General features: G+C 36.6%; 1 protein-coding gene across 1 annotated transcript in view; it reads left to right on the top strand.

Annotated features, from left to right (window-relative positions):
- LOC121067794 (dystonin-like) overlaps positions 1-12,594 on the top strand; it is a 301,338-nt gene that overhangs the window by 248,643 nt on the left and 40,101 nt on the right. Inside the window, 8 exon segments of the mRNA XM_040552644.1 lie at positions 2,341-2,544; positions 5,449-5,680; positions 6,026-6,252; positions 6,956-7,078; positions 7,717-7,818; positions 9,780-9,881; positions 10,798-10,971; positions 11,778-11,933. Of these exon segments, the coding sequence (XP_040408578.1) occupies positions 2,341-2,544; positions 5,449-5,680; positions 6,026-6,252; positions 6,956-7,078; positions 7,717-7,818; positions 9,780-9,881; positions 10,798-10,971; positions 11,778-11,933 (1,320 nt within the window).

Genomic DNA, 12,594 nt, shown 5'->3' with positions numbered 1-12,594 from the left:
AGGGAATGTTGTTGTGGGCTGGCCTCCATATGGGCTTTCTTACACAGAGGAATAATCAGTCAGCTGGGATAAAAATCTGTATGCTTCATAGATGGCTACTAGTATTACATGGCATCAGGTTTATCCCACCAGTGTTAAAAGCCTGCAGATTTTAGCACATGCAAAGCCCATATTCCTACTGGAGGTACCTGGCTCTCCTCGCAGAGCACAGAGTGACTACTTGTGGGTTTTTCTAATTTTAGCTGTTTCAATTAAGTGACTCAAGTTAGATAGGGTGAAGCCTGGCTTCAAATTCGTGTTTACTCTGAGACCAGTGAATGAAGATGTGCCACTTTGATACACTGGTAAACACGGGGTTCACTCGTTTGTGTCCACAAAGAACAAACATTCTCTGCAAACACTAGGTATATAATATGAGCTTTACAAACTGTCTTGATTAGTCACCATGAACCAAATCACACTACTTTACTTATAGGTTTGGTCCCCATCTACTTTAATCATTCTGCTTGCTTGAGAGGCCCTTCATCTGGGCTTGTATTTTTGCATTTTCCCTGGGCTATGCCATTAGCAGAGATTTGGTTAAGTAGAAGATTAATGTCTGGCAATTTTAACACGTAATCTGATCCGAAATGCTTGTTTACTGGAATTGTTTACCCAATCATAGATCATGGCAAAGACCAGATCATTTGTAGTAATACTGAAAAAAAAAAAAGGGTTCTGAATATGAATAGTTTTCTATATTCCCTTATATTTCATATATATTCACTTATATTTATATTATCATGCAGTTAATTGGTTTGAATTTAGCTTTTGGTAGAGTGACAGTACCAGCATCGTAAGGTTTGCACCTAGAAATGGGGACTCTGGGGATCTATTTGTGCACAAACATAAAATACGTAAGATGATTTTCTAAAAACTTTACAACTATTCTTAGTTTAGCTTTTTCCTCTTGTGCTAAGCAATATTGTTTTTCTTGGTGCAAGACATACAAGTAGAATTCCATTCTCAGTAAGTATCTGGAGTCAGATTTTTTTTTGTATTTTCATTGCTATTTCTTCATCAGGAGACAGTGGTTTGTCACGGTCAATGTCTGTTCAACCTTCCCAACCTCTCCTCTTCTAGGCAAGAGCAAGGAAGCAAGCCAGTAACAGGATTCCTTTTTAAGGGAAGGACCTCAGTTGAAGAGAAGAGGATTTATTTACACTGAGACTGATACAAGCCCTTTTCTGTGTCTTCATTAATTTAAACAAACCCTAAGCTAGGAGGAGCAGAGCATGTGCCTGCTCCAGCCTCTCATGTTCCTGCGCAGTGGCTCTAGGCTAGAAATGCGTGGAGTTCACAGCACTGAGAGGGACAGTGCCTCAACAGACAGTGGGATTTTTCAGAAAAGGAAAGGATGAGCTAAGCAAATGAATAAAACTGGAGGGAAGGGTTGGGCTACTCCCCCCTCCAAATCTTTCCCTTTTGTCACATCTGTGGTTGCAAGCAAACAAAACCAAAATAAGTAGTCAAGTCAGAAGACAGAACGGTTACCTTGTGACCTTTCAGGCCCACCAGTCTCTACCCAGTTTACTGCAATTTTGACTTATTTCGGGGGTGGACGATGAGAGTGAGTAGGTAGATGAGATCACATGTAATGTACACATTAATTACTTGTTAAACGTTGTGTCATTGAAGTAACAACACTGTTGGGAAGACAGAGTGGTCTGGTGGCCAGAGGGGAGACTGCTAAACCTGGTTGACTGTTCTCTGCTGATCTGTCTTCATTGTCCTCTGTCCTTTTCACTGGTTTCTTTGACCCCCTCTTTGTGCTAGTTTCCTGTTCTGAAGTCAAGGACAATTTGCATTAATATTCCTGTAATGTCAATACCTCTTTCTCTGACGCTCTTCAATGGAAGACTTCGTGATAAGTAGCAAATATCAACATGAAAATGTATAAACATAGTGGTGTTATGCAAATATTTGGAATATGGTTGCCATTTCTGTCATTATAGCTTCTAAAAACGACGAGGAGTGCCTGTTGCCAGCATCATGTGCATAGCTGGCACCTTGCATCCTACATGTAATGATAGCCCTACAGGAGGAGGGATATGTATGCCCTACTGGGCCTTGCCAGTGCATCTGTAATTGTGATGTTTCACGGCTGGCTAGCTCGGTGTTGGAAAGGGCGCCATCACTGGCGGAGCAGTCATTAACTTTATTTGATGCTATTTGTGCTTTACATTAAGATGACGGGTATTTGTTTGGAATTTCTTGCCAGCTGGATGTGTTAGAAGTGTGGACAGCTGTAATGTGGTGGTGTAAGCGTAAGAAACTGATAAGTTGTTTCGTTTGTTATAGCAACTGCGTGAGCTGATTGCTGAACACAAGCCTCATATAGATAAGATGAACAAAACCGGGCCTCAATTGCTGGAGCTGAGCCCAGGAGAAGGTTTTTCTATCCAAGAGAAATATGTGGCAGCTGACACCCTTTACAGTAAAATTAAGGAAGATGTCAAAAAGCGAGCTTTGGCGCTGGATGAAGCCATTTCTCAGTGTACCCAGGTATCAGTTTAAGTTTAAAGTATAATTGGATTCATTCAAATGGAAAGATACACAGACATTATCATCTTATATGTATGTATCAAGACTAAACTGCTGTTTTATCTGGATTTTTCAACTAAATGGCCTGTGAATGTTCATATCACTGCTCATGGCACTGATTTTTTTAATTTTTTTTGAGGGTTTATAATTTTATATATTGGTCACTGTTATGATGATTCTGTTGCAGTTGAAAATGTTCCAGCTTCTCAATTTCAAAGTTAAAAAAAAAAAGAAAAGAAAAGAAAAAAGGAACATTTAGTCTAAAAATGTGGGATTTTCAGTTTATTCTGTTTCTTTTTACAGGTCTTTTACTAGCTGATGCTTTGTTAGTTGATATTGATGTCACTATTAATCAGTTAGCTTACATAAAGTTATATCTAGGACTTGGCAGCTTTAGTTACAGTCCTTTAGCGATGGAACTAGAGGGTACTTCAGCGGTAACAGCATTTGCTCTTTATTGTAGACCCTACAGGAACTTAATGTAATTTATGCTTGAACTGTTACATAAAAGTGTTGTGAGCAAAGTTAGACTTCACAAAATGTCATCATAAGCAGACAATTCAGATCAAGTCCCTAACTGTTGTGCATCTTACGTTCATCACTCTGTGGAATGAACCTTGATAGAGTATTGTTAGGTATCAGATCCTAGATTACTAGATATTAGATTAATTGTCATTATATCCTAACTGAAATTCTTTCATTTGACAACAAATTCAGAAAAAAAAAAAAGCCAACCTCATTAAACTGTGTACATGAACACAAAAACCTGAATAAAAATACTGTGTTCTGTACTGCTGTTTTTATGATAACTTCCCCTTTTGTTTTGTTGGCTGGAAATTAAGTACTATATTTCTGCTCAGGTCTAAAATACTAAATCAAGAAATAGACCTTAAAGTTCTCATCAAGTCTGCATTCTAAATAATTGTCTTCATAGGTCATGGTACTTAACACTGTATTCCTAACCACTATAGACAAAATCTAAGAAGATAAAGGAAAAAGGTGACATCAGATGTCATCCTATTTTCGACCTGGTTATAGACATTATTATATTGTACTTTCAGTAGTTCTAAACAGCCTCCTTATTCACACCTCTGAAAGAAGCCTGATTATTTAGATTCAGTGTTTTTCTTTGTCATACATGCTCAGTCCTCCCCCCATTTGCAGCTGCACGTTTGAAAACCAAGATGTTGTTCAGTATTCGATCTGTTGTTTTGTATGTGATAGACGTTAACATGAAGAGCTTAAGTACAGAGAAGCGCAGAAGGCTAGGTACAGAAAGCAAGAATAAAAATGCATTCTTTGGTAACAGCTAGAATCAGATGTTGAAAGAACACTTAATTACTTATAAAATGAACCTTGAAGTATTTCATGTACATAAATGTATCCACAGATGAGAAAGCAAAACATTGGAATGTCCAGAATGTAATTTTATATAATCTCTTTTTTATTAAATATGTATCACCATACTCTATAGCATGGTGGATATGTCAGTGTTTGTCTAGACAGTCCTGGAAGAATAATTAGTTAAATCTTCAGGTTTCAAATTATGTTAAATTGCCTTATGTATCAAAGGCAGCATGTGAACTATGGAGCCAGAATGAGAGGTTGTAATGACTTCCCTTTCTTCCTTTTAAGTTCTAAAACACCTTGTCTCAGTCATTGAGGAGTAAAGTGAGGCCCACTGAGTGCACTGACAATTTAAAAATGCAATATACGTGCCCTAGAATTAGACCTGGATATTGCCAATTTAATTTCAGGTTGAATCACTTCTGTAAGGTTTTGTTGCCACAATCAGTTTTACAGAAATCTTGAAGAAATCTGCTTGCCTTTACGTACTATTGCATTTTGAGAGCTTGTGTGATATTCACACTTCTGGTGAAAACAGGTAGCATCAGTCTGAGTCTGTAACGCTAGTCTGAGTCAGATTTGAAGCGGGTTGTACACTGGGGATAAGCAATTACATTTGTTTTGCCCATATTCCTCTGAAAACAAAGGCTGTATCTATTTGTTTGTGTAGGGTAGGTAACCCTGTTTTGCTGTACTTTTTCTAGCACTGTTCCCAAGAGTAGTCAAGAGTGCTCTTTGTAGATCCTGCTGGATCAGTAGTTCTACCCACAAGTTACCGATTTCTGTGACTTGGAAAGGGCATGGTGGTGAGCTGGTTTTAGCAATCTGTATGGATCCGAAGACATGTATTAGAACTTAACTTTGGGCCAGTACGGATGAACCATGCTAATTAACAAAGATGTAGCTGAGTTTCTGGGCACCTGGGCTCAGGTCATATTTGACCCGAGTCAAATACAGGTGAAGGCAATACTTGCTGTTGTGTGCTTTTAGTTGCAGAAAGAAATGCACATTTGCTTCACTAATGAGCACCACATGGGCACCAGGCAAATGTCTTATTGAATGACCTTAAATATCAAATTTTAATCAGTGGTTATATGAGATATGTTGGTCCTGATATGGAAATACACGTATTTAATATTAAGGTGAATATATTTCTAAAATGATGAAATCAGAAAGCCATGACTGACCAAAATAAGATAGAAAGTAATGCTCTAACTCTGCAGGACTACATGCAGGTAGATGCTGCCATGTGTAAAGCATTTTCAGATGGAGTGTCTCTGAACTAAACCCAGACTTCATACTAAAATACAGAGGAAGTACCATTTTGCAAGGTCATGTTTTTAATTTAGATATTAAAAGAGGGGGAGAGCCACCGGGGTGTATTGCAAGTTGCATGTATATAACAAGAGATATTAAATATGTCAATTTTAAAGTACTTTATTCCAAGAGAACTTTCAGATGCAGTTTTTCAAATGTTTTTCTTCTATCCCTTCCTTCTGTTCTTCACCACCCTCCCAGTTTCATGACAAGATAGATCCAACTCTTGAGAGTCTGAAACGCATAGTTGAACGTCTGAGGCAGCCGCCTTCAATCTCAGCAGAGGTTGAGAAGATTAAAGAGCAAATTAGTGAAAATAAGAATGTGTCAATGGATCTGGAAAAACTTCAGCCGGTCTATGAGACGCTTAAACAGCGAGGGGAGGAAATGATTGCTCGCTCAGAAGGAGCAGACAAGGATATATCTGCTAAAGGTAGTAGACTGAGGAAAGGTTCGTGTAGTGGAAATGCAGGAAGCTGCATCACATAAAGCTCTTCAGTTTTGATGCTCACTAATCTGGCGATTGTGTTCTTCTGAAGAAGCTGTGAAAGATATAAAAAAGCAAGGCATTGTTTTAATAATTGTGGACCTGACCTTTGTTTTAATTTTTAATGCCTTGTTGGTTGTTTCCACTTAACATCTTAAAAAGTCCTGTAAAGAAACAGTTTTAAAGTCTAAATTTTAAAATGTTCACATATGTTTCTGCTGTAGAACTGTAGAGATATTTATGGCCAAGAATTGTTTGCCAAGGTAGTAATTTTGTTCCTTTGTTGTTTAGCTGTTCAAGATAAACTAGACCAAATGGTCCTCATTTGGCAAGACATCCAGACCTTGACTGAGGAGAGGGAGGCCAAATTGTTGGACGTAATGGAACTAGCTGAAAAGTTTTGGTGTGATCATATGGCTCTTGTAGCTACTATTAAAGATACTCAGGACTTCATTCGAGAACTGGAGGGACCTGGAGTTGACCCATCTGTAGTCAAGCAACAGCAAGAAGCTGCTGAGGTCAGTCCAAAGTATTTTGTTGATTTAAAATGTTCTATTCACACTATGCAGGGAAAAGATGGAATTACTATGGAATACCACAGGAGATTTTTTTTAGAGACAAAGAGGGATAATTACATAGAAATTTACTATAATGATATCTCAAGAGTATATGGCAAATGATATGTATCAGTGCTTAATTGCAATGAGCATACAACTTGTGCTTGTCATTATATTTACATATCTGTGTATGAACATGTATAATACGCATGTCACTGAGACTTTTAAAAGTTACACATACTTTAGATTCCGAGTTAAACCTAATGTCTAAATGAAAGGGATACAGACGTGTGTATTATGCTCCAAGTCTGTAATTATTTATGCTGATAGCTAAAAATTTGAAAGTTGAATGATAACCTCTGAAAAAGAAAACATTCTAATTAAAGAAATCTAATTTAAAACTTCCTGTTTATTTCTCCCATCTCATACAAAATGACATCATTATCCATTGTTATAATTTAGACTGATGTCAGTTGATTTCACTTTGACACTGCAAAGGTCAGTGGCTGGTTAAGGATGCTTTAAATACAAGCATCCAATTGTAAGTCCGGGCAACTTTAAAGAAACGAAAGTCAAATACTGGTGTGTCTATCTTAAAAGCAAACTCTACATAGATTATTAAATTTAGTATTGGCAGTGTTGGATTTTTTTTTTTCCTTTGTAGGCTGTTAAAGAAGAAATTGATGGATTGCAAGAAGAACTAGAAACAGTTGTGAGCCTTGGTTCTGAACTTAGAGCTGCTTGTGGGGAGCCTGACAAACCTATTGTCAACAAGAGTATTGATGAGGTATGGGAAATGCAGATGCTTAAATCTGTTACGTTAGATGCCTGTTCAGCTGAAAGTAGTATTCCCTGCCCCCCCAACAAATTCTGAAAATAAATTCCTTTTATTACTTTATGGATTCAATTTTTTTGTAGAAGACATTTTTTTTGGTAAAAAATATTTACTGATTAATACAATAGATGACTATTTCTTGCAAAAGTAATGTTAGAATAAGTTGCATGTGTATTTGCTTTGTGCCAAGTAAGACATCTTAACTGAGACAATTCTGTTCACATGACTACAAAGGACTTTTGATTTCTCTCATGTTAAGTAATGTAAGTTTCTTTTAAGCTACCTTCATTGTAATGATGCAACTCCGAATGACTTCTTAATATTTCCCGTATTCACTATAATCCCTATATCAATAAAAATATAGTCAGTGTTGAATTACACAGCTTCTGTAATACAAAACATGTAGTATAGTCTGAAGGTAACTAACTATGCAGTGATAGGGAGAACAAGAGTTTTAATATGGAATGAATATGAAATGTTCTTCGTTAATTTATTGGTGCTACTGGGCAGTGACTTTTTATTTAGTGAATGTAAATTACATGGCAGTAAAATGATTTTTGTTCATTGGAGCAAATTGCACTTATTTGCAGCTGAACTCTGCCTGGGATGCCTTAAACAAAACATGGAAAGAGCGGGTGGACAAACTTGCTGAAGCCATGCAGGCAGCTGTTCAGTACCAGGATGGACTGCAGGTAAGTTGGTGTGATATACTTAACCCAGTCTTGAGTTAATAGGATTTAATGTGGTTGTATTAAAAATGCGATGGGATTTTGTAGGTTACACGTAATGTATCACTCTGATTATAGTGACTATTTTCTTCAGCAGGCAGGTATCTTTACTTATTTTTTTTTAAATTAGACATGAAATCTGTTGATTTCTTTTCTTCATGTTGTTCATACATTGCACAATGTTTAGATTCCAAGATAAAATCTCCTTGTTTATTGACGAGACCAGAGTTTTACTGATACCACACGAGTTCACAGTAATCCCACTCATATTTTCTTGTGATAGGCCATTCACATGATAGGCAAGTTGTGACACATTTGCATGATCTGAAAGGAATAGAATATAGGTCTATAAACTCATTGTGGCTATTCTTCTTGAATGGAGGACAGTTAAAGAACTTGTCTTTACTGTTAGTCAATTAAATACATAAGTTTGAATATTTGAAGGAAAAAAACATTGCTGGACTATTATAGTAATTCATAGTATAATTTATCTAATCACAAATCTTCAGAAGATGTTCACTTTTTAAATCTGTAGGTAAAGATATCTTTTGTCTATATGTGTTATATATTTGGTTGCAGGTTTCTTTGTAGGTTTTGGCTTAGCGACATCTCTCATCTTTTGTCAGTGGATGGCTAGAAGATTGAAACATTTTAAAAGATTCCAAACATAATCGAATTTTGCAAAACTATTTTTTCTCAATGGAATTAACGTCTGTCTTGGTTCATTGAATCCTTGAAATATAAAATTACAGTTTCACATGACACTGAGCAAGTTGTTTGTGTGTTCAGTGCAGATCTAGCAGCAGAACACTCCTTACTAATAATGCAATGTGCCTGTTTTCCAGTGCACCTCATTATGTATTTTTCTCCCAGTACTCTTATATTCATGCTGTGCAGAGGCTGACATGAAGGGTTATATTAGGAACATTGCCATTGGTTTAAGTGTTTTTTGTTTTCTTTGGCTGAGCATTGTACAGGCTTGGTACTTTGTGAAAGAACTGTATTTAAATGCCTTTTGGTGCTCGTTGCAGTAGAGAATATGAAAAGTGTTGTGGACAGATTGTTAGCTGTACTGCAGTTGCCTTATCTTATTGAGCTTGTTGGGTGAGGGCAGTTCTCATTTTCTCAGGCAACTATAGGCAGCTCTGACAAGCACTGCTAAGCCTTTCTCCATCATGGATCATGGTTAACAGGCAGGGGAAAAAGGACCTAGCAGAGGTGTTTTTTCCCTATACTATTACCCAGATGTATGTAGCTGTTGGTAATGTGTAAGTAGGCAATCCTTGAGCTTGTTCTGTGTTGTATCAGGAAAAAAAATAGTACCCACAAAGCCTCAGAATTGTGGGCACTTCATTTATTGTTTGAAAATTTAACTGTGTCATCCTACAGGGACTCAGTCAAGCTGAGTTGTGGCTCTTACTACCAAATGTGTACTTAATGGGTCTCCTTCCATGTTCCTTACACAGATAACATTGTTCTTCAATAAAAGTTCGATTCTTAATGATGATTAATAATCATAGTTGAAAATGTTATATTGTTCAGCCACAACTTGCCATCTTAGCTCCAAAAGAGTATGGAACATGGAACTGGGAGTTGATCTTGTATTTACTTCTCAGAGTGTGCATAAAAATTGCTGATCTTAGTCAAGGAGTAAAGTGCTACTTAGCATGAGTACTGGTGGAATATTGCTGCTCACAGAAGCTCAGTTTGGCAGTACATACATTCTTGTAACCACTACATGGAGTACTATTTGATCCCTTGCCTTGTCAAGGTTGTAGGTTGCATTAAAGGCAACTATTTTATTTCAAAGAGCATAGCAATACTGTTCTGAAGTCAAATAAATTCTGGTATTTTACTTACTGCAGCTTTTAACCATGATACTATTTCTCTCTGCTCACACTTGAATTTCATGCTATGATTTTCAGGCAATATTTGACTGGGTAGACATTGCTGGCATCAAGTTAGCATCTATGTCCCCGGTTGGAACAGATCTGGAGACAGTGAAGCAGCAAACAGAGGAACTTAAGGTATGACTTAGCTATTTATTTCATTTGTATTTTCATCTGTCTGAATTTTCCTGCATTGTTTAGTGTTTTCTGCATTCTTCAAGACTGAGAAGCAATTTTCATTTTCAATTTTTAGTTTAAGAAAAAAAGTAACTGTATGAAAATTGCAAATAACGTTTCATTGCAAAGTTTACATTTTAAAATATGTGTCTCAAGGCTTTTGAGTAGATTTTGATGAGACTATGTTTTATTCTGTGACTGTGTTCAGATAGTTGAAAAATACTTGTAATGGCATTATTTCCCTTTCAAAGGCTGTAAGGTTATGAAGACAGTTCTTTTGCTGTGACATTTAAATTTTCTGGCTTCCAACATAAACAGTTTCCTTGATGCTCTATGAGAGAGCCTCCAGAGCTTCACTTCTGTCACTGCTGACTTTCTCTAAATGTTTAACCGTATCACATCATTCCCAATACATCCAGCAAGCTGTAAATCAAAATTTCAGGCTTAGAAACCTGTCTGTATTGATCTATGTCTAAGTACACTCCTGATGTTGGTAGTTTGTTCTACAAATTTTAAATAAAAAGCAGAGATGTATAATAACCGGGGGGATGTCCTTGGGTTTGTTCCTGAATTGTACAATATTTTTTATATACAAACCAGAGAGATCATTGGAGAGGACTTTCGTATTGGAAATCTTTGTCATCCTCTGCTCACACTTAGCAATATCTGGTGGGATAGTAAGACGTTGCATATTTTCACTTCACTGGAACCAAGTGGATTATCAGTATCTTATATGCATTTTGACCCAGGAAAAGAAACCCCTAGATTTATGAAAGTTGACAGTGATGCATTATTACTGTAAATATTGCTGTACTGTGCTATACTCAAGATCATTACTTATGATATGTTTATTTGTATTCTTTTCTATTTACCATAGCAATTTAAAACAGAAGCTTATCAGCAGCAGATAGAAATGGAAAGACTGAACCATCAAGCAGAACTATTGCTGAAGAAAGTAACACAGGAAAGTGACAAGCACACTGTTCAAGACCCTCTCTCAGAGCTCAAACTGATGTGGGATAGCCTAGAAGAAAAAATTATAAATAGACAGGTAAATAAACCTGAAGGTGGGGGCTTCATTCATGACTTAGATTTATGAGAAAAGCTTTTCCTTATGCATAATGTTTGTGTCAATTTACATATTTAGTCTTTTTGGTTTGGAAATTACAGAACTATGTATAGTGGAATTTGAATTTCATAATTTACTGAGTTGCTTTTATGTTTTTTTTTTCAACCCTTAGTATTTTTTGTCACTTCTTCTGTTGGCAGTGTCATGTCGAATCATTATTATTTCATTTTGGCTATTTAATGACATCTTAAGTAGCAGTTGAAAACATTTTTATATGTGCAAAACCATTAATAGCTGCTGAACCAAGCACTTTTTCTTAAAACCTTAGTACTGTTTCACTACTCTACACAACATTAAATTGTCAAAAAGAGTTGAAGATGCAGTGCTTTGAAGTGTGTTTTTCCCCCTAAATTGAATCATTTAACTGCAAAGAAAAAGTTTTAAGAAGACCATGCACCAAGATGCATTTATACTTAAATTACACTGTAAATGATGAAAACTTCTGTCATATCTCTGATGAGAAGAGCTTCAATCTTAACTCTGCTCTGGTTACATGGGATCTTAAGAGGTCAGGAATTTAAGCCTAGGATGTCAGGCTTTACAAGGGAATTGCTAGCTCAGCTCTAACTATAACGCAGTTCCTTGTGTTGGATAACTGTTTGTCTCTGTTTTTTATGCTATCATATGCATGGACTCCACTCCAGAGTACGGTGACTAATGGTAATTTAAGCTGATTCAATAGCATCATGAAACCATTTTATCGTTAATTTATTTTATTTTTACTATAGCACAAGCTGGAAGGTGCCTTGTTAGCCTTGGGGCAGTTCCAGCATGCCCTGGATGAGTTACTGACGTGGCTGACGCATACAGAAGACTTGCTGAATGAACAGAAACCTGTGGGTGGAGACCCCAAGGCTATTGAAATTGAACTTGCCAAACATCATGTATGTAATTATAATGAATATGAACTGAAATGTTTTTTGAAGTTTATCTTAGAGATGAGTCTTGTAGTAAAACTTCGCACTTGATAAATAATTCTCGTAGAGATTTTCAAGATGCTGAAATTCAGGCTTAGAATAACTAACATCTTTTCGTTTACTTTTCTATATTCCTTCTTCCTTGCATATACCACACAAGTGGCATAGGTCTTAGCCAAAAAGAGCAGCGCACCCTGGCCTCCCCCTTTGTTCACCTTTGTTTGATCCAGGGAGCTCAAAAGTCATTGAACCTGTTACTCTTCCTGAAGCAATACACTCTTGATTAGTTGTTTAGACCACGTCTTACAAAACACATATCACCTTTATACAGCTTTGTTCTTTCTTGTCAGAAAAAAATACTTTGATTTTTAGCTCTGAAGTCTGCAAAATTGTATCTTAGTTGGGTCTAACTAAAACAGAGAATGCTGCTCTGAATCTCTTAGCAAATTTTAGGGATATCCATGTCTTCATCTTTTTCTCCTTGCTATATACAACGTAGGGTTTTTTTTGGTGATGACAGTTGTTTTTTTGGTTGTTTGTTTTGTTTTGTTTTGTTTTGTTTCAGTATATTTACTAGCTAATGTGGCTTTGGAGCCCATGGAAGAATATTTCCATTATTCATTTATTT

Source organism: Cygnus olor, chromosome 3 (assembly GCF_009769625.2).
Source record: "Cygnus olor isolate bCygOlo1 chromosome 3, bCygOlo1.pri.v2, whole genome shotgun sequence".
In the NCBI taxonomy this organism is placed as follows: domain Eukaryota; kingdom Metazoa; phylum Chordata; class Aves; order Anseriformes; family Anatidae; genus Cygnus; species Cygnus olor.
The sequence above is the reverse complement of the archived record's forward strand: the minus strand, read 5'-3'. Positions and strand labels throughout refer to the sequence as shown.